At 41.7% G+C, this 22,050-nt stretch overlaps 1 protein-coding gene across 12 annotated transcripts in view; it reads left to right on the forward strand.

Moving 5' to 3' along the window:
- The window catches only part of arvcfb (ARVCF delta catenin family member b), a 267,199-nt gene that overhangs the window by 152,641 nt on the left and 92,508 nt on the right, over positions 1 to 22,050 (forward strand). For 9 of the 12 annotated variants that reach the window (XM_080894650.1, XM_080894651.1, XM_080894642.1 and 6 more), the window contains 2 exons: positions 20,214 to 20,372; positions 21,114 to 21,134. In XM_080894650.1, the coding sequence (XP_080750776.1) occupies positions 20,247 to 20,372; positions 21,114 to 21,134 (147 nt within the window). In that variant the 5' untranslated portion in view covers positions 20,214 to 20,246. The remainder of the gene's footprint in view (positions 1 to 20,213; positions 20,373 to 21,113; positions 21,135 to 22,050) is intronic. The other 3 variants (XM_080894647.1, XM_080894648.1, XM_080894643.1) reach the window with 1 other exon arrangement.

The following is a 22,050-nucleotide window of genomic DNA, read 5'->3' on the forward strand; positions in this document are numbered from 1 at the left end:
TAATCAGAGTGGTAGACAGGAAGGCACAGGGGATCTAAGCTTGTTGTTGCAGTCTCTTCTTCAGGTCACGGACTAGCCTGAAGCACCATTCACTGAAGTGTCCGACGATGGCTGTTGTTCTTATGGCTGCGTAATTGCTTTTAGATTACCTACGTTCCCCTGGGTTAATATAGCTGTGGTGTAGATCTGAAGAAAAGTGAAACCTGGACATCCCCAGGGGGGTTTTGAGGAGGTTCCTGGGGGTTCCCAGGGATATGATTAAATGAGTACCCACTCAAAATCAGCCACAAAGGAGTTTGTGTAAGTGTGAGTTATATAATCGTGTGTTTCTCTTATTATAGTGGTCATGACACTTCTGTAGGTTGGCCAGAACAGAAAATCTTGAATGATTGCAACACAAAAACTCCTCATTTGTATCAGTGAGCTCTAACACAGGTTCCTACTTCTATTAAGCTGTATGTCAGTTAAACGTGTTTGCTTAAGTGGTAATTCCAGGTGCAGGTAATTTCTTAATTTTCTTTCATAGCCAACCCCCAAAATAAAGTAATAAAAATGACTTGAGAGTTCAAGTCCTCTCTGAATGTTTTTAACAAATGAATGCTGAGGAGGTCAGTAAGCGAAACATTGAAGTAAATATGATTTCTTTGACTTCTCACAGTCAAGTCCCATCTCATTAAGTGCAATCAACCAAACCCCAGCTCCTCTTCACCTCTTACAATGATGGAATAAATAGATTTAAAAAAAAAAAACAGCTTTCTTGACTAGGTAATGGTACTTTTGTTCATCAAACAGTCTGGAAAACAAAAAAAAAATAGATTAAGGGAAGTGCCTCAAGCAGCAGTTCTAGTGGCCAAGAGTGACCCATAGACTGCCATGTTAAGATTCCCAACTTCATGGTGACAGTTTGGTCTCTAGATGTGATTTCATCCATTTGGATGATATGAAGACTCACAATGAGAAAAGTCACCACTGGTCCAGATATGGTTACTTATAGTTCCAAAAAATATGTGTGACAGGGCCAACACAATAAAAGGTCGAATTGCGAAGCCCAAGTATCCAATGGGTGACAGCACAGTTATAGTCTATGGGTTATGCAGACTTATTGTCTTATTAACAATAATTATTAAATCTTATTAACCTGTCGGCCATCAAACTGTGGTATTCTCCTGAAAGAACAAAAACATGTTTTGTCATTCTCACCATATACAGCGGCTACGTGAGTGTCTCTGTATAGTTGTGTGGTTCAGGATTATGCGCAGCTCAGCCTGATGCCTCCGAGGAGTTTGAAGTGTTGGGCTGAAACTTCCTTCCTTTAGGGAGTCGTGTCTTCAGCAGGGTTTTGATGATATCTGTCATGCAAACTGCCCTGACCTTCCGTGTCACAGCATGTGCAGCCTGTAGGCTGTCATCACTCCTCTTCTAGCTACCAGCTATTTTAGGTCAAGATCCTGTTTACTGGATACCTAAATCTTCAGAAGTCAGCATTTCCTTTTCACAGAAAGCGCCAAACAGCAGCCAATACAGAGAAGAGGGGGGCGTTTCATCACGGGTGGGAGATGGATAGAGACGTTTGTGTGACTTTTCGGTTGATTAAAGGCAAGCGGGGGGTTAGTAGCCAGATGCTAGACCTGCAGCTGGCTGGCTGAGTGGGAGGGGAGCTACATTGAAAAAGCTGTGGTGCCAGCAGAGTGGGGCTTAGCTAGACACTGAGAGGAGATAATCCATATTTCATCTGCATCCTCCTCTTCCTCCCTGCCACCTGCAGAGCAAGACAACACAGCATGAATAGTACATGATACAGAAATAAAATTGGAGGAGTGCTAACACTTCAGCGGAAGGAAGATATGCCCTAGTGTGGGTTTGTTTGAATGAAGTCGCGGGGGGGACGTTAACGTAAAAGTGACCTGTGTCTGAACGCAAGCAGCTACATATGCAGCCTCTGAAGAGGGACCACACCCATTAAATTAAAGAGAAACCGCCCCCCCTCTTAAAAAAACAAAACAAAACTTCAGCTCTGCCCACTCCCTGCTTCCTTCGCAGCAGTGCATCAAACACCTCTCCCATTCAGATCCAGCCAAGAGGCTTTAATCTGCATTCATAATATATACATTCTCCAGGGCGCTTTCCTTGCCACTGAAAATGCAAGTTTTCCCCAAATTTTGAATTCATCCAACAAATGTTTGCGATAAAAACCACACTTCTTAGTGAATAGCCACATCTTCAAAGACACTATTTATATTTGTACCGTGGCCTCTTGTTGAAAATTTACTCTCTGCTAATTTAGCATGCAAAAAAAAGGCTCGCTACCAAAACTGTATTTCAGATATCCTCTCTGCTCTCATTTTAAATATTCATGATCTGCTCGCAGCTTTGAAAGTGAGCTTAAAAGAGTCTTTTACTCTCTCAGCCTCACACACACACACACACACACACACACACACACACACACACACACACACACGTTCACGTATATACTCACATGCTCACAAAGCAGGCGCCTGCTCTATTTTCTCTCTGCATTTTTCACCCATAGTCAATAGTCTCAGGAAATCAGGTAGTCTTGTATCCACTCGCTTGTAAATGAGCTATTGCTCTTTTATTGCCATTAATTTCTGATTCAACACCCTAACGGCAACACGCTGTCATCAATAGCAAACCAATACAGATTCTGTTCCCCCTCCCCCGTTTGTCTCACTTGTGTTTACCGCTGTTATCACCCTTGTCATGAAAAATGCTCTTCGCGTAAACTCCAACTCAGAGTTTTTCCACATCCCACACTGTGGGATGAGAGGAAGCTCTGTCTTTGCTTTGGAGTGATAGGGAGGGCATCTTGTCTGTGTACTCTGGTTGACCCGCACATTTCTGATGTGGGCTTGTGTTTAACCGTGAGCTCTGGCTCTCAAACCTCTTCTGACTCCGAGGTGACTCTGTTTGTGTGGACCCAACGTTCGGCTCTCCATCTTTATTTTGCCAGAGGGAAGTTCTTCCCGCTAACATTAACATTATAATAATGGCTGTTAGCTTGATGTAGACTGACACTTGAATTAAGTCATCAAAAAATGTTCCCACATTTACTGCGGGTTTAAAAACCCCCAAAAAAACAACAACAGTAAATTGGTAAGTTTTATGTGCCTTTAAAATCATACAAATGTTATATCTTTTCATCTGCTGTGTGCACGTGTGCGCCAGAAAGAGGAGAGGCTTCAGCTCAGCCAAAAATGACTCTAAAATGCAGTTGCAAGCATTCAGAATAGGTTATTACAACCAGGTCACACACAATAAACATCAGATGCCAGATCATCCAGCCCTTATGCACACATGTGTGACTACAATAGACAACACAACACACAGTATTTGTGTTGACTGTGAGAAAAAATAGTAAAGTTACTAGACTAGCTCAAGTCTCCTGACAGATTTATCCAGCAGCACAATGGCTCCTTTGTAACAAACACATACATTTTGCTTCACCTTATCACTTGACCCGTTGAAGGTTAGCAGTAAATTGGCGGGGATTTCTCCATCAGCCTGTTCTTGCGGCTTGTCCTCTAGCTCTCTGACGCCGTTGCCCACAAAATAAGCCCAATTCTTTTTACCCGTAGGTTGGCGCAAGGCCATAAAAACATCCCCAGAGGGGACTTAATCACATTTGACCGAGTGCATATTTGAAAAGCAGTCGCAGTTATTGTGATAGACTGTGTTAGCTCCGCGAGGTGTTATCTATGCGTACGACAAAGGCTTTTTCGGAGAGAGGTTCCAGTGAGAGGTGCCTTTGGGGTACGGGGCTCCTTCAGAAAGTGATGGGGTTTTCCTGCCAAGATGAGGAGTAGTTTCATTTGCTTCAAAGTGCCACAACTAGAGAAGGCATAGGAGTGAGAGCAGAAGAGTTTAAATCTTGTGTTACTTCTCTAGGGCCAGTGCAGATATTTATACAGTTTGAAGATGAAGCACAAGTTTGCCAAACAGGTTTGAAGGGTCTATTTTCTAATCCACTTTCCACACCCCACAACTAAAGTCCCACCAGACACTGAGTATTTTTCCTAAAACAGTTAGAGAATCCTGCTAAGCCTGTAGTCTTCCATTGCAACAGCCCTGGGCAGAGTTGTTTCTGCACAAGAGAAACCAAGAGAAAGTCAGCGATGGAGGAAAAAAGGGGGGCATGGGGAGGGGGATTTGTGTTGGTTTGGAAAACCTGCGGTTGCACATGAAGACAGTTTTTAGAGAAAAGTTGTCCGGGGGCGGGGGGTTGTTAGTACGCTTTGCACTGGTAGCCTGACCGGATGTGGAGCATATGTCCCCTGTCCAGCTCCCTAAATCTCCAGTAGACCTCACATGAACTGAGCTTCTGGCAGCGCTCGTCTCGGAGCCTCCGCCGCGCACTGCATCACCCCCCCATTCTAGTCGCCAGCCCTCTGTGACAGACTCATGCTGACAGTGATCCAGAGGCTGAGGGGAGGGGCGCTGCAAACAAGCCCCCCTCTGGGATTCCAGAGTTACACCATCACAGCAAACCCACCCCTGCCCCACACCCCGCCCACCACCCGCCGAATGCGGCAGACTACCTCTAATCTGCTTCTGCAGCGCTCGGTTCCTCCTCTCTGCCCCGTCTCTCATGGTCACACCCGCTGTCCAAATAATCAAACCACAGCTATGATTGCCGAACCCTCTCCGAAGCTCATTGTTTTGGTTTGTCCTATAGGCTCCAAGTGGTTTCTCCTCCTTTTCCTTTTTGTTTATTATCCTCCTTCCCCTTGTCTCCTTGGCTACTGACCTAAAATCTGCACAATTTATTTATTTTCGATTTGCTGAGGCCTGCCATGAATTCCATGTTGAGATTGACTTTCTGGATGTTGGATTCCTAATCTGACTCCAGGCTATGAATGACGAGGAAAACACATGTGGTATGTGATTCCGTGTGTGCGCAAGTGTGTTTGTGTGTTACGGCATGTAATTGATGGCATATGTAAGAAATTATCCGAGTTTTCCAAACATCTCCTGGCCAATTTGGATGGGAATATCTGCCTTTCCAGAGATTAAGCTGGTGTCAAATGTTGCCAGGGGTTGAACTGGGGTTTCCATCTGTCACTTAATATCCAGTTCCGAGTGGGAAAATATGGTCGCGATGCCCTGTCGGGAAGCAATCGAGCCTCGAGTCTGTCAAGCGGCTTGGATAAGGTTTGTCCCGTTTCTAGGCGCTGGTACGAAGGAACAAAAGGGCACATCGGCGGAGGGTGGTGCAGGAGGGGGAAGTAGGGGGGGGGACTTCTGGGAAGAGGGAGAAAAGCAGGTCTGGGGTGGGAAATAATGGAAGCGTCTGAAACCAGGAGACCAAGCGTGAAAGAGATGAGAGAGGAAGAGAAGCCCAGATTTGGCTCAGGATCAGTCACCAGAGGAGGAGAGATTAAGGGCCCATCATTCCCAGCTGCATCATTAGGAGTTTGATGCTCTCTCTTTAGTTAGTCACCTTGCGGCGCCAAGGTTTTGAATCCACACAGGCTATTTGCGTAATTCCGGTAGATCCGCGGTGGAGGAAGGTTTGATTCTGGGAGTACAGAGGAAGGGAGGGGGGATAAAATGAGACGCTTGCCATTGAAGTTGACAAAATAAAATAAAAAAAAGGAAACAAAATACAAATCTGGGGGTCAGTTCCTGAATGCCTACTACAGCATGATCATGATAACCGCAACTGGCCGATATCACGATAGGTATGGTGATATGTAATCATATTGTGATGTAACTTTAGGTATAAATGTTATGCCACAAACACCATGAGTGCTAGTTTGCTAGTAGCTGCATTTTGGCATTTTCTTTGTGCTAAGGTGCTTTTAAAACCATCATAACCATAAAGTGTTTTGCATTTGGAGCACTTCATGTAACAGCTGTTTTAGACATTCAGCTGAAATAGACCTGTGATATATTTCATTTTGTCACTTGGGATGGAAGCAAACACATAAGCTAAACTGAAATTGCCTTGTTAGTGTTTTTTTCCCTTCTCATCTTAGAGGTTGTGAAATCACTTCATAAACATGATATCTAAGCTCTTTCTTTTAAGGGACGAAACAGCAAGGGACCCCCAAGCTTACATCTTTGCCACATTTTAGACCACTGATGAATTTGCTGCCATCAAAGCAGTTTTACATCTTTCACAAATGCACACACGGATCCTTGCAGCGCCAGGTCAGATAGACTTCTCAGTTATTCCAGAGAGCTTGGACCTGTGCCCTGGCTGTAACTGAGATGAGGCTTGGCTGAGCCGTCCTTGGATGTGACTGAATGCCCCTTTTATTCTGTTGTTGTTTTGGGTTTTTTTTTTTGTTTTTTTTTACACTTTTTATCATGCTGTTTTGGGCCTTTACCACACATTGTCAGCTTGTCCAGTTCCCCTTCCTTTACTTGACTTCCCTTCTGCCTCCGCTTCATCCCACAAACAAGCCTTCTTTTGGTTGGATGTTTGGATCACACAACCACATTTGCTTTTTCACCCCAGCGCACTCGCGTCTCTCATGCTCCTTCTTCCTTCCTCCCTCTCGTTTGAACTTTTACCATTTGAGTGTTTTGACTTGAAGAACTGCAGTGAGGGCAGGTGGTGGAAACAGAAGGGGTTGATGGGAAATTGGCAGACCCAAGGTTAAACAGGCGATCTTTGGTAAAGGATTAATTGTGTAAGAGCCATGTAATGATTGCTGGCGTGTCTCTGGAATGAAATCCTGTTAGTCACTCTGCAGGGGTCAGGCTAAAACTGTCCATGTCTTGCACTTGTGTGTGTGTGTTTGTGCATCAGGAAGGTGACTCTGATCACACCCGCATGCATGGCCAGGTGGCGACCTGACAGGTTTTGTTGTCTTAGAGGGAAAGATCCACAGCCTCCCTCCCACAGTGTTTAAATTAAGACATGCACATCTAATTTCTGCTTTAGTGGGGGAGTGAGTGGGAAGTGTGTATACCTCATATATACCTTGCAGTAATTGTCTCTTTTGACATTAGATTCATTTTACAAGCTAATTATATTTAACTGGTAACACTTAAATATATTTAACACTTGAAATCTGATGTTTGCAATCCAGATAGCAACCCTGATCACTACAGTATTTTTGTTTTTTTACCGGTGTATTTCAAACCAGCAGAATTGAAGCAAATTGCAGACACTTCTGTAGATCTGTAATCATTCTTTGATCAAATAGTTCCCGATGTAAATAGTTAAGTTGCAGCTTTGGACTCTTTCATGTAAGATGAATATGTTAATATGAACTGTGTTGATTTGCAACGTCAAGGTTCAGACCTCTGCAGTTCTCACAAGAAAGCACCAAGCTCAACTCAAAGCAAAGTTTGGGAAATTGGAGATAAGGAGGGCAGATCAAGGGAAGCTTAGATCTACAAGTGTATGATGGGGTGGAGGTGGAGCTCGTGGCGGGGCTGGGAAGTGCTGGGAGTGTACAGCAGAGGTGGCAGCAGCAGCAGGAATCTCATCAGCTCTCAGGCATCACAGACTAGAGCTAGCATTGTGCTGGATTATGCTTGCTTTAGGATGCACATGCTGGCAGCTGTGTACACAAAGGACGAGTACTTGTTCTTGTAGTGTTTCCTAGTCTGTTTGGAGGACACGCGTAGTTGCTGTCCTTGCAGGGTGGTCAAAGGGGGGGGAAACAGTGTGTGAAGTGAAGTGATGGCTGAGTATCATCAATATGACATCAATAAACTGAATGCACAACTTTCACTGCACACCTTGAGCAACGTCTTCAGAAAAGACTAAATCCAGGTGAAGTTTCCTTGTTGTGATTCTGTCCTGATTGAAGGAGAGCCTCTTATCTTGGTTCACTCCCTCATTTTACTCTATCTCTCCGTCCTTAGACAGCACTGAGCAGCTTATTGAACACAGATGATGAATGGGTGCGGATTGATGGCAGATAGCAGGCTGCTGCTAATTGACACCGTTGTATCGCTTAATCTCCCGCCTTAGCATTCCTACTTCTCCTTTTCTTTCCTTTTTTAGCACAGCAATCCATTATGGTTTAGATTAGTTGCTTTTTAGGTGTTGTGTGTCCCTGTGTAATCTATTGTAAAGAAATATTCTTCAGAGGCTGCTCAAGGGCTCTTGGTTATTTTATTTTACTTTTTTGGAGCATTGATTTTTTGTGGACATTGTCGAGATATGGAGACCTTAAGGTTTGTTCTCTGCCCGATCTACATAAAGGTTTAATGTGTAAAAAATGTCAAACATTTTTATTTAGCTAAAGATAATCTAAAATGTACATTACAGTAGAAGCACACTCTAAGCACTTCTGATGGAGTTAGCCGGTGTTATAGTCTTTTTGGTCTCTGTACTGCTTGGAAAGATGAGGTTTCATTATTCACCAAGTCCTCAGCCACGCTGGACTGAGTAAAGTGCAGGTTGTACAAATCCTTGGGCCCTCTTGTGCGCCGAATCCCTGTCCGTTTGATGCTTCAGCTTCTCTGCTACCATCGGCTGAACAGAAGTGACTTAACTAGCAAATCTCTTGCAAGCTCTTTTCTCCTCATCAGAGGAGGTTCGAGCTTTTGGCAAGGCTATATTTTAGGCAAGAAGACAAAACACCTTTATTTTTTTGCCTTCTTTTCTTGGGCACAGGAACTCCAGGGCGTGCTGTACTTCTCTGGCTAAATCCAGTCCTTAACAGACAGGCTTTGCTGGGTTTATGAAAGGGTGTGTTTTGTTTTCTCTATGAGGCACTCTTAATTTCTTTATCTTTATTTTTCAGGTTTGACTCTTGCTGAGACACACACATACACACCAGCATAGTTGTACTAGTGGGAACGTTTTCATAATGATACCCTGCTCCAGGGACTTTTATTGAAGCTTAAAGTGTCGTCTTCCTTTGTTACTTCTCATGCTGCATTTTGGGATCATTCGATTTAGTAGCTCTCCTGTTTAACGTCGGACGTTCTACTCACCCAGTACACAACCTCAAACGTCTTCCTCCTTCCTTATCACGTTTTTCCTCATAACCCTCTGGCACTTTATCATTCCCCTCTCGCCAGTCAACCATTAGCTTAACTGTGCTCTACTTCACCCTTCCTTGGCTGAAGGGTAGGGCTGGGCGATATGGCCTGAAATCCATATCGCGATATAATTTGAAACATGTGCGTTAACGATATATATCGCGATATATTCTTTTCTTCTGTATAACGTATTTTCCACACTATAAGGCACTTAAAATCCTTTAATTTTCTCAAAAATCTAGAGTGTGCCTTATGTATGAATTCTGGTCCCAGGTCCCAAAGTCAAACGAACACTAAGAGTTAAAAACAGTCTAAATTCTTTCATCTTTAATAAAATCATCAGCGTTGCTGCTTTACCAGGTGTAACAATTAAGTTTAACATCCATGCATCCATGAAAACAGAAGGTTTTTTTTGGGGGTTTTTTGGTTTTGTTTTTTTGCCTGTCCCGTTTGGCTCTTTTGCCATCAGAATTGTTGTCTAAAGGCAAAGAAAGATGCCCAACGGATTTACTTTACCAAATTGACCATCCCGGCCTTGCCGTAATGGTCCATTTGATTCACCTTTTATTGTTTATTTTATTTTCACTTACTGAATACGGGACAGACTTGACTGGGGGAAAGAAGGGGAGAAAGAAAGAGGGAAAGAGAAACAGCTGAGAAGAGGGACGGGGGAGAAGGGCAAAAGACAAAAACCAACAGAATGAGCAGAAAAAAAAAGAAAAAGAAATAAAAAAATGCATATATCGATCACCTGGATCACCTGCTGAGAAAGAAAAAAGAAAACAAGCAGAAGAGAACAAGAGTAATAGAATAAACAACATCACAATGATATATGGGAATATGACAGTAAATACTAAATATTAAACATTATTGTGCAGCACATAAGATCAACAGAACACAGTGTGCTTTGAGGTAGGAGCCAAAAAGGGTGTAGTTTGTGGGTGTGATCACCCGTGTGTACACCTGTGAGCATGGACGCGCTTGTTTTTGTTTTTTTTAAAGGTTCCTTCATGTAATGATCTGCTAGAGGGTGTGGGGGGGCCACAGCCCCGTCCTCCAGGGCATGAAGCAGGTATGGAGGAGATCAAAACTCCAGACATCCAGAGGCCCCCAGAACACAAGAGACCAAGAAAGACCAACAGAGGGGCAGCCGCGCCACTGTCCCAGAAAGAGCTGAGGAGAGTCCCAGATGAGGGCTCACTCAGCAGCCGCGGAGCAGAAGCCAGGGGGAGTTGCAGTGACGCGCCCGTGGGCTCCGCCGGCAGCCAGCCGTGCCTGAGTGACCGAGCCCCAGGCCGAGAGGCCGGGGGCACCCCACCTCCGAAGTGGCCCGAGCGAGCCCCAGGCTCCAGGCCTAGAGTGTGCCTTATGTATGAATTCTGGTCCCAGGTCCCAAAGTCAAACGAACACTAAGATTTAAAAACGGTCTAAATTCTTTCATTTTTAATAAAATTATCAGCGTTGCTGCTTTACCAGGTGTAACAATTAAGTTTAACATCCATGCATCCATGAAAACAGAAGTTATTACATTTAACTGAGTTAGAAGTTAACAGGAAGTTAGCTCGCTAGTTTACACCTAAACATGACATACCATGTTCTGACTGAGAGATTTTTGTAACTAATTAAAACGTACAGCTCTGCTACCACTTCCAACATAATGAAGACAGGAAACTAAACAGCAGTGACGTTTGCAGGGTTACTGAAGTTGGACTACCTGGTATATAATGTTGTGCTACATGAATGCTAGCGACACAGCTATGTTAGCATAACATTAGCACAGTGAAGCTGGAGGATGAACGCCAACTTTTTTTCCACTCGATAAAAGTTAACGTGAGGGATTCTGGTGGTCAGGGACAAATGCAGTCGCATAGCAGGATGCTATACACGGGGCAAACTTCAGTCAGGAGAACAACTGAGATTATTCATCCACAATACGAGGTTAGTTATTAATAGAGATGGCACGATACCACTTTTTTATGTCCGATACCGATATCATAAATTTGGATATCTGCCGATACCAATATGAATCCGATATAGTGTTTTTTAATCAACAAAACTGTTTTTTAAAATATCTTGCTGCATTTTGCAAGTCTGCAAGTTCATACTCAAGTTTAAAACAACAACTACACTAAAGCTATTCTGTTATACCTGTATACAAAAAAAATATTTCATAGTTCAGCAATACTGATCAATCTAATAAACTTAAACCTACACCATCCTCACTATTCTGGTATTTTAAAGAGTACTTAGCGTAAATATTAAGAAACCTAACTAATAGGGTTCCAACTCCCAGCAACAACAAAAATAAAAAAATAAAAAATAGGGAACCACCCCTCACGCTCCACCTCATGATGCTTAATCGACGTAATCAACCTTAATTTGATGAAGTGTGAAAAAAATGCACAGAAATCAATTATTTTTCAAGAAATATTAAATAGATTCAACATCTTTCTTCAACAGAATTGCAGACTGCACAGATGGTACCTTCCCAAAGGAAAAAGTACTATAGCTTACTAGGGTGTATATATTAGACTTAATAGTCACTATATACAGTAATTGACTTTATTCATTTTACATCAAATTAAAACTTTGGGTGTCAAATAATTATTTATTAAAAGCTAGACATTTTAAATGAGAATAAGAAAGAAAAGTATGTCTTTGTGCCCCCTTTTCCCAGTTAATGCCCTACGGCCCCCCTGGCTAAACTTTGCTAGATCCGCCCCTGCACAGTTACCAGCGTCAGCTACGTAGAAAAAGATCCTCGAGTAGAAAGTAATATTAAATAAATTCTAACAACAGCTTATCAAGCTTAAACGTGCTGCTGTTGTTCAGCCGCTGGTTTCCTCTTTCTGGTGCAAAGTGGGCCAAAAACAAACAAGAGAGACGTACTCCCGACAGAAAAGCCGATCAGCTGATCGTTAAGCAGTTTCACGATTGAAGTAGCAGCCGGAGACCGAGAGGCAGTCGCTCGTTAAGCTTAACGCAGGAATGCTTTACATTCAGAGATGGACTTACACACTTGCTTTACTTCTCTCTGGGATAACTTTGTCGGAGATGAAATGCCAGGTTGCTAGCGAAGCTCCACATGCTATCCAGACCACCGACAGGTCCCGCATGCCACAGCCGCTCTATCACGTGATGCATACTGCTCCAAGTGCTAACGTTCTGAGGCGAGTTACGGCATGTTGCAAGTTTTGTGAGGTGCTTTCGTGATATTTAATGGATCGGATTACATTTTTTATTTTTCTCCGATATCCGATCCAGTAATTTAGGTCAGTATCGGACCGATACCGATACGTAATATTGGATCGGTCCATCTCTAGTTATTAATATACTGCAACAACATGGGACTGGAACAGCTGCGAGAGAATTCAACATTAATGAATCAATGTTACGGAAGTGGAGGAAGCGCAGTTTTTGGCTTTCCCCATATTTCAAAACTGCTTCATCTCTTTGCTATGACTGTCGCCCGGCATAATTTGCAGATGATAATGGTTGTAGCCGCTGCGATGCTTTCGACCAAAACAGGTGCAGCTTGATGACATCATCAACATGCGCTATCGCGATAGAGCGGTATAGTCAAAATCTCTATCGTTGGCCGAATTTATATCGTTTCTATCGTATATCGTTTCTATCGCCCACCCCTACTGAAGGGTATGCTTTCCTGAGGCTCCTTGACTTGGAATCAGCCTCACCTTTCCCCGGGGCCCTCAGAAAGCCTGACTGTGGCCAGACAGCTTTTAATAATTTATTTAGGGGCAGTAATGTCGAGTTCGACGCCACGTTTTAATTTATTGCATGCTGAGTGCGGGAGAAGTGAGCGAGCAACCTTGCATTAAGCTTGGATCAAGAAGCCAGTTTGTCAGCAAGCCCCTAAGGATCCCCCCGCGCTCTCCTTTCTGTCCAGTGCTCTAACAGTGTTTAAACAACTGCAGGATGGTGCTGCTTTTATTACATATTCCTGCTGTGACAGCACCTACTGTGGGTTCATCCATTGAGCCTTCAAAGAGCTAAACATCATAGGAATGCAGTTAACTTGTCCAGATTAACAGGGAGATGAAGCGGTGGAACAGGGGTAACTTCCATACAGTACTCTTGTCCTCAAAAGATAAATCAAAACCATTCATGCTGCGCCACATCCCCATAGGTTTCTGTCTTTGATGATCTTAATTGAATGACTAATTAAGTGCTGTCTTTATTTTATGAATATATAATATTATTTTCTTTATGGAGTGTTAATAAAGAGACCAATGAGCTAAGGACAGATATCTTTTATCAGAAGTGGAAGCCAGTGACTGGCACAGGATCCACAAAAGGCTGTGCACGTTCCACTGGACCTTGAATCTTCAGCAAATGATGCAGTTCTGCAAACAAAGCTTTATTTTATTACTACTGGAAGACATTGCATATTTTAAATGAGTTGTGTACACACTTGGAGAGTCTTCAAATAACTTATTTTCCATTCTGTTTTTAGCGCTGGGCACTGAGTCAGGAGGGTAATTTGCATATATAATTAAACAGAACAAGGATGCTGATTGGATGCAACTAATCAGTACTGACCTTTTTCAGAATGCCATTAGAACACTGTTCCCAGCAAAGCTGAACTTTATAGCCTGCGGTCAGTTGTTTAAAAAAATGTCTTTTCTTCAGCTCACAATGATTTTGTGTAAATAAATGTGTCTCTTTCTATGCAGCTGATAGCCTTCCCAGTCATTAACCCCAATAATGGGGCTTGGGAACCATTTTCCAAGTGTAATGATCCAACTCGGCTCAGTTCAGAGTGCTAATTGACTCTAAGTTACTGAATAGAGTGGGGCAGGTAAATGAAGGAAGCAGTTTTTATTTTTAGTGAGCTGCTGAAGGAGGTGATGCGTACCGAGACTGAGAGCCCAGGTCTTTTTTCCCATCAGGGACCTGGAGGCTGGAGGGTTGCAGAATTAGGGGAGAGGATCCTAGACGTAAAAAGTGCAAACTTTTTGACTGATCAGCAAGAGGGAGGAGCAGATCGATGAAGGGCGTGTGGGGCTTTGAAGCCTGAGAGAACTTGTCCAATCAATGGAGTGTTTGCTTATTAGTGTCTTCAAAGATGTGAAGAAAACAAGCTGTATTCCTCCACAAAGTGTCACTTAGTCTTTCAACAAAAGACAACAGGGAATAACACAAAAACTTTTCCTCTTGCTCGCCTGTTGGCCTTCGCTTCATTACTCCTGTGAGCTTTGTGTAATTGGGCAGACAGAAATAGTCATCATTACAGCATGTGAATGAATTTGCAAATAGATTACAAGAACTTGGAAGGATGTCACTGTTGGAGATTATTTAAATTTGTCTTTAAGAGAAAGACTGAGGGGTTCAAAAAAAGTAAGAAATATTTTCTGAATGGAAATATTTGCATTTTTTTTAATGTATTTATTTATTTATTTTTTACAGAATTTGTAAATACATTTCATCAGGGTCAAAGAGAACAGGAAGTGCACACATTATTGTGGCATTTCTAACACCCTGAACAAAGTCCTTATGACCAGTACAAGCAGACTTCCTTTTTCCTCCGACATAAGAAACACTCTTTCTCCCACTACACCGTCCAACTGCAAGCCTTTCCCTCTCCGCCCTCTCTATTACTTTTGATTTCCTCTCCCTCTCTTGGCTCCGTGCTGTTTTGGTTATCAGTGATTGCTTCAAATGCCTCCCTTTCCCTCTCCACCCTGAGAGCTGTAATTTTGTCACACTCCAGCGCAGCAGCGGGCCATGACAGGGCGTTGCACCTCCGACCGTTGACTTTGTATCATTTTCCATCAGCAGGAAATGCAGCACCTGACCTTGTTTCTTTGAACAAGGTCAGGTGGGTTATGCGGAACCCCATATTCACTGTCACCTGTAGCCTATAGACATGTTTTTTTTTCTTTTTGAAATCCACGGCCTTTCAATGAAATATGAATAAAAATGGTCCTTCTGATTTTTCTTGCCTTGAAAGAAGCTTTAACTTTAAGTATCAAGAGGTGAGGAGCTTGTTGCCTATCCTGCATTGCAGTGTTGTTATCCTAATATCAATGCTAAGTTATTAAACCTCCACGCTTTGTTAACTCTTGTTCTTACAACCAGTGCACTATAGCTGGTGCATGGTATCATAAGCATATGGTTTTTGAGCTGCCTGTCTTTTTTTATATTCTGCTCCATGGAGCCAGACTTTTATTAAAGTTTTCAGAGTGGTCTTGACCAATATTTCCTCAGGCTTTCTGAAGGTTTTTAACGTTTTCCTTTGGCTGCTTTTTTCACTAATTTTCAGTCTTGTTCTTGTTCTTGTACCTGACCGTTTTCAGAGGATTTGTTTGTTTGTCAAGCCAATTAACACTGATCAGTGAATCATTCAAGCATCATCATTCTGCCTAACTCAAGCGATGACTCAGTATTGTGTCTACGCATAACAGACAACTTGGCAAAGAACACCAAATTGTGTCTTTAGGCACTTTGTTACTAGCAGCCTGTTGCAAAAACAGATCATTTGATCATAGTTGAATCTACGAAAATGCCAAAGATAACACAGTTAGACAGGAATAAAATTATATTTTTGTACCAACAAGGTGATTCCCAAAGAGCTGTTATTTCTCAGCATGGTGTACAGGACTAAAGGGGAAGTGGCAGCAAAATGAACAGCAGCATATTATGTGAACTCTCAGCAAAGGTCTATCGTTTCCCCTTTTTTCCTGTCTAGAACATCACGTTTATTTAAAGACCTATGGGAAAATAAAGAGCAAAGATAGTAAAGACCACAGAAAAGGAAAGAAATGGAGAAAGAAGTAAAGATAACGCACATGCCACAATGGTGTTCGCTGTTAACTGACTTTGGGACGCAGTCCTGAAGAAACAACTTATGTTAGGACAATAACGTGGAAACCCAACTGAGTCCTTGAAGAACTTTATTAAGACCAAACTTTTGCTCTCAGACATCGACCTGGGGATACAAGACTGCTGCAAGATTTTTCTTTTGACCATGGCTACCCAAAGTTATCCAAAAAAGAAGGGAATATGCTCCACTGCGTAAACTGTGCAAGACACGAGCCCCAGCAAGGTTTCGGGTCTATGTTGACAGCCCCATTACATATAACAGAGGAACAACAAAGGAGGATTAAAGGCCAAAAATTAAGGGCCATTCGTGAGTAAACAACTTATGGAAAAGTTACGGAGTAGAGACACAAGTAACTGTTTATCAGGACAATTTAGAATCAGAAATGCCGCTCTCCAAATCACTAGGTCACACTTGGGAAGACATTTTGATAATAAATGTGGTTTAATCTAAGTATAATATGGCGCAACTTGAGAGTAGGGAAGCACACACGCAGAACCAGAGAGGATCTCTGTGCTCCCAGGAGGGGCCCTTCATTTGGAGGATTCCCTTCCCTGTTCAGAACTTCACTTTTGGAGTTTATACTATACATGTTTGCTTAGGGGAATATGACATAATTCCAGGAATATAATATAGTAAAATTAAATGTTAAAGCCCTGCAAAGCCCAATCAAAAGGAAAAGAATTGCAACCAAGATGAAAATGGAAAATGAAGTCATAATATTCTGGTAAGGGATGCGTATAAATAATATGGAACATTAAACAGTTAAACAACTGGTTTTTAGACATACATATTACTCATCATACAAACCAGGACATGCAAGAGGTGTCGCAATATTAATCTCTAATAAAAAAAACCTTTCAACTAATTAGACAAAGAGGGGCTATATATCCTAGTAACTGGACTCATTGACCATAAGCCATGTTTACAGACCACTAGGTAATGGTAAATGGTAAATGGCCTGTATTTATATAGCGCTTTACTAGTCCCTAAGGACCCCAAAGCGCTTTACATATCCAGTCATCCACCCATTCACACACACATTCACACACTGGTGATGGCAAGCTACATTGTAGCCACAGCCACCCTGGGGCGCACTGACAGAGGCGAGGCTGCCGGACACTGGCGCCACCGGGCCCTCTGACCACCACCAGTAGGCAACGGGTGAAGTGTCTTGCCCAAGGACACAACGACCGAGACTGTCCAAGCCGGGGCTCGAACCGGCAACCTTCCGATTACAAGGCGAACGCCCAACTCTTGAGCCACGATCGCCCGTAATGACCAAATGCTAATTAAGAAAATATTTAACATGATTACTGAAGAGACCAGAGGTACCCTTATGTATGGCAGAGACTGCTGCAGCCCTCTCTTGACTCTACTAATACAACTAAAAGAATGAATCTGAAGACATGTACAGTGAAGAAGGGTTATAAGGTTCCCAAAACATTATCTGAGATCTATGATATAAATGATTTACTGATTATAAGGAAGGTATACATAGATGGAATTTGTTATGCAAGTCAAGTGGTAGTAGAGTTGACATAAACAACTCGGTCAGTCCTGGTTGAAACACCACTGAAACTATTTAATATGTGGAGCAGAATGCTCTCAGGATTCATATGGAAGCCCAGAGTGAGATGCACAACACTACAGCTTCCTGCAAAGTCATTTTAAAGCTGCAGAATTGAGATATTTAATCTACTGGTGCAACCCTTCCTACAAAGCAAAATAGTAAGGTGGACATGACTCAAATAGATTTACCATTTCAAACAATAATCGGAGACAGAAAATCACATTTAGAACTGAAAGAAAACTGTGGGACAAGAACACCCCTAAATATCTGGTTTGGTTATATGAATAACTAAAATTAGGAAATCCGATGAAACAGCTACGGTGGGTAGCATATGATAAAGAATTTGCTCCAGCCCAGCAAGATAATCGCTTTAAACGATGGTCAGCCAGAGGTGTTTGGACATCAGATGCAGGGGAAATGCACAGTTTTGAAAGACTTAAGGGCAAACATGATTGGAAAGGCAAGACTACTTCCGATATTGGGGGTTAGATCCTATTTTAACAGTAACATGGAATCTAGGGATGAAAGTAATACTGGCCTAATCATCCTAATAACTGATACGTACAAATCTAAGATTACACAACTGAATAGATCTAGTTCAGGTCACGGGAGGGAATTTGCATTGGAAAAATATGATTCGATTTTTCTTACTACTCAGAAACTAAAATGAAAGCAGAAGGTCGTTGTTGGAGACAGTGTGGAGAACTGGTAGCTGATCACTTTCACATCTTCTGGGGTTGCCCAGCTATTCAACCATATTGGAGTGAAATTGTAGAAATAATTACCCAGGGAGCTGGTAAGAAAGCAGTTACCAGGAAATGGCTAATGAAAGAACTCCCAGTACAGACAGAATGGAAAGAAAAAGTACAGGAAATATATAAAATGGAGAATTCACTTTTTCTGAGTGTAGAATGGATCAGTTCAGTAAATACAGGAGGTAATGGGAAAGCTATATTGTAGTTAATATGTGGAATAAGGTATTTTGACAGAAAACCTGAAGTAGATATGTATTTGCTTGTTGTTAAACCCTTTTATTGTCAATGAATGATGTAATGATGCCTTGCAAAGCTCCTTTTCATCTGATCCATCTACTGTTCACTGAAGCCTCATCTGAAACTCAGTTAAAGGGAAACAGGAAGTAAAGACCGAGGTACATCAAATTATATAATAACTAGACTGAAAATTAGTGGCATCAGGTATTTTGTAGTGTTAAATCCAAATTTGAAATTTCTGATTCAAATCAATGTCACTATGAATTGGGGAGATCAGGAGAGAGGTTTAACAGTGGTGTCTTTTGCCATTAATAAAACATGGTAGAGGCTCTGTCGTGGTTTCATGCTGTAGTTCTGTGAGTGGCTGTGGGGATCCTGTCAGAAGTGATGGAAATATGAATGTAGAAAAGTACCATCAGATTTTAAATCGTCATTGGCCTCCTCAGAGCCCAGACCTCAGCATTGATGAAGCAGTGTGAGATTATCTTGACCGGGATCAGAGCTCAAGGTAGAAACAAGAAGCCTAGAGAAATATTCCTGAAGACTACTTAAAGAAATGATAAGAAAGCGTGTCTAAAAGAGTTCAATCTGTGTTGAAGAGCAAAGCTGGTCACTCCAAATATTGATTTTAAACCTGTTAGAACTGTATTAACTCTGCTTTTTCTTTTTCTTTTTCTTTTTTACTGTATTTCAATTTAAGTTTTCCACATTTGAAGAAATTGTTTCATCCATTTTCCTAGCAAAATATAAAGAACCAAGGAATGGCTCAAGGCTTTTGCAGAGCACTGTGACAGAGAGAGTTGGGAGAGAGGGAAAGAGTTGTCAACAGTTTTTCAGTCAAATGAAGACACCTGGCCACAGTTTAAGTCACAAACTTACCTGCCACAAGCAAGACGTGTGGAATACCTCCAATCTGCTGACAAGTTGTTGTTATCTTCCTCCGTGCTATGTTAGGTTTTGTTCTAACAATCACTGCGCTGCTGCTGACACGTGGTATAGTAAACACAGAGCAAGACCGAATCCAATCGATTGGCCTATTGTCATCGATGTCCAGTCTAGCTTTCTGAGTCACTGTCCAACCACTATCCAATTCAATTACTGAATCAGTGCATGTCTGATGTTCCCTATCCTAAATCTGCTGCTGTTACAGTGACAATAACGTGAACATTTCAAATTCAGCTACGTCCTTTTTTGAGTGAACCAGTTGTGCATTTGTGTTTTTAAACTGCTTTTTTAAATCTTTGACAGTGTATGTACATTTCCATGACCTATACACAAGCAGGGACAGACTGAATACGTTTGACACACTGAGTCACTGTCGTTGTGAAAACGGCAGTATGTTATTTTTAATTATATCCATACAATACAGTTACATTTTCATATTTCAGTTATTTTCATGAATATTTTCTGCAGCCCTTTTTTTTCATACCGCATCGTGTTTGGAAATCGTAAACACTTATTATTCATATCCGTGTATTTTAAAGCGGTTATTTTCTACACATTATTATTCACGCCATGCGCTTCACACTTTCCATCTACTTGATGTTCGAGTGTTGCATTGCAAATTGCAAGTGGCATTATATTTAATACACTTCATTTGCAATGTTCTTATTTATGCTCTGCTTCTCTCTGCTGGATTCTAATGTCATTTGTTGCTGCTGTGGCCCAATTAAAGTTTCATCTTGTCATATGTCTAATGGATGATTACCTGGATGCTGTTCTGTTTTTCTCCACTCTATCTTAACAGCTTTTTTTATTTAATTTTTTTTTTAAATCTGTCGGTTATTTCAGTTCAGTTTTTCTCAGATTCTCTTTTTTACTTCTCTCTGCACAGGAGCAGAGCCCCAGTAACGCCACATCCCTGGCCATGATGCAAGAGCCGCAGGAGGTGGTGGAGGAGACGGTCACCATTGAAGAAGACCCCGGCACCCCCACCTCCCACGTCTCAGTGGTCACCTCTGATGATGGAACCACACGGCGCACAGAAACCAAGGTAAGACGTAAAGCTGCACACACAGCATGGTCACAGTGCATAGGCAGTGGCTGATGCTGATCCTAAAAAAAAAAAAAAACTAGTGACGACATGATTAAATAGAAAGGTCAGTTATACAGGGGGGCAAATTATTTGATACGCTGTTGAACTGGTGCATTTCTAGCATTTAAATGGAGCAAATTTCTGTTCATTTCTTTGCAAGTGACCAAACTTATAAATTCAGCAGGGGATCAAATCATTTTTGTCCCCCACAGATATATTAACTTAAAGGAGTGATCCAGTTAAAATTTGAAACTTTAAAATGTTTTTTAAAATAAAGCTATGACCTGTGCATAACACTGGTAAGCCATACTTTTTCTGCGTACTATCACACGAGTAGGACTCTTCAAAGCAGCGGCATTGTTTTGGCACATTGATCCCAATAACCTCATAGTAGCAAAACTCCCCAAAGTCCCTTTGATCCATTTCAGTATTGCTCAAATTATGCTTATGGATTACTGCTTGGTACCGTATCTCCACTCCCAGACTTCCATTCTTAAGAACTATAAATCCCATAATCCTACAGCCCAAAGTGGTTTCATCTCCTTCTCATGGCTTTATTTTCTTCATTTTCTTTCTTTTATTTGTTATTGTTATTATTATTATTATGAGCAAATTCCCCTGATGTTCTATCAGTTTTGTGCTCCTCAAAAGCTCCTTTGTTGATTCGTCCTTTACTGTGTTCTTTTGTTTTTCTGTAAGGGTATATCAGCTAACGTGAAGGTGAGTTGACTTTTGTACCAGTATAGCTTTTCCCATCACGCCACCATTATTTGTGTGCCCATACAGGCTATAGCAGCAGCGTGCAACACAACTCTGCATCATCACAAGCTAAAAGCGACCTCTCACTTAAGCCACTGCTTGCTGCTTCCACCTCGGTTGATCTGTCCCTAGCAATACTCTCTTTTGCATAGTTTTTCTCTGTCTTTGTTTTATGTAGTGTCTCAGTATTCCTTGGTGGAATCATAAATTATAAGAAAGTCTATAATTTATAACTTTGATATACAGCTGCAAGCAAAAGCTTGACAGTCTGTGGCCTTAGCAGTAAATATGGAGGCGACATTAGAATCAGACTCTTTGAATCAGTGAGTTTGGAAAAAGGATCAATCAAAGTCGGACCTTCACAATAACGTCTGAGAAAGCAAATAATGGCACAAACACATCAGATTTGTGGGTCCTGCACAAAAACAGCAACTCATTATGCGTTCTCTCTAAAGAGTTTTGACTAATGCAGTCCATTTTCCTTAATAAATAAATGTCCAAGTCTAGTTTTTATCTATATCTAATTTTAGGACTTTTGTGAAAATCTAATGACGTTTTAGGTGATATTTATAAAGAAACACAGTGAAGTGTTCACAAACATTTTCCTGAAACTGTACGCTTTAAATTATAAGGTTGGGGAATTTTAATATCAGTGAAATTGTTTTAGGTTTCTTGAAATCAAAGTAAATTTGGTGTTTGTTTAACATGTAAACCAGGACAAAATCATTTGCTACCTTGCTGAAGATCTCAGAGCTGTGAAACCTTTTCAGGCGGTATCATTATTCTGCTAAAGCCTGAATTCATTGTTGTATTGGATTTGACCAAACAGCATCATCAGAATAATGCTGGGATTGAAAATTCAGTTTTTGCTTCTACA

Source organism: Rhamphochromis sp. 'chilingali' (assembly GCF_963969265.1).
Source record: "Rhamphochromis sp. 'chilingali' genome assembly, chromosome: 10".
Classification (NCBI taxonomy): domain Eukaryota; kingdom Metazoa; phylum Chordata; class Actinopteri; order Cichliformes; family Cichlidae; genus Rhamphochromis; species Rhamphochromis sp. 'chilingali'.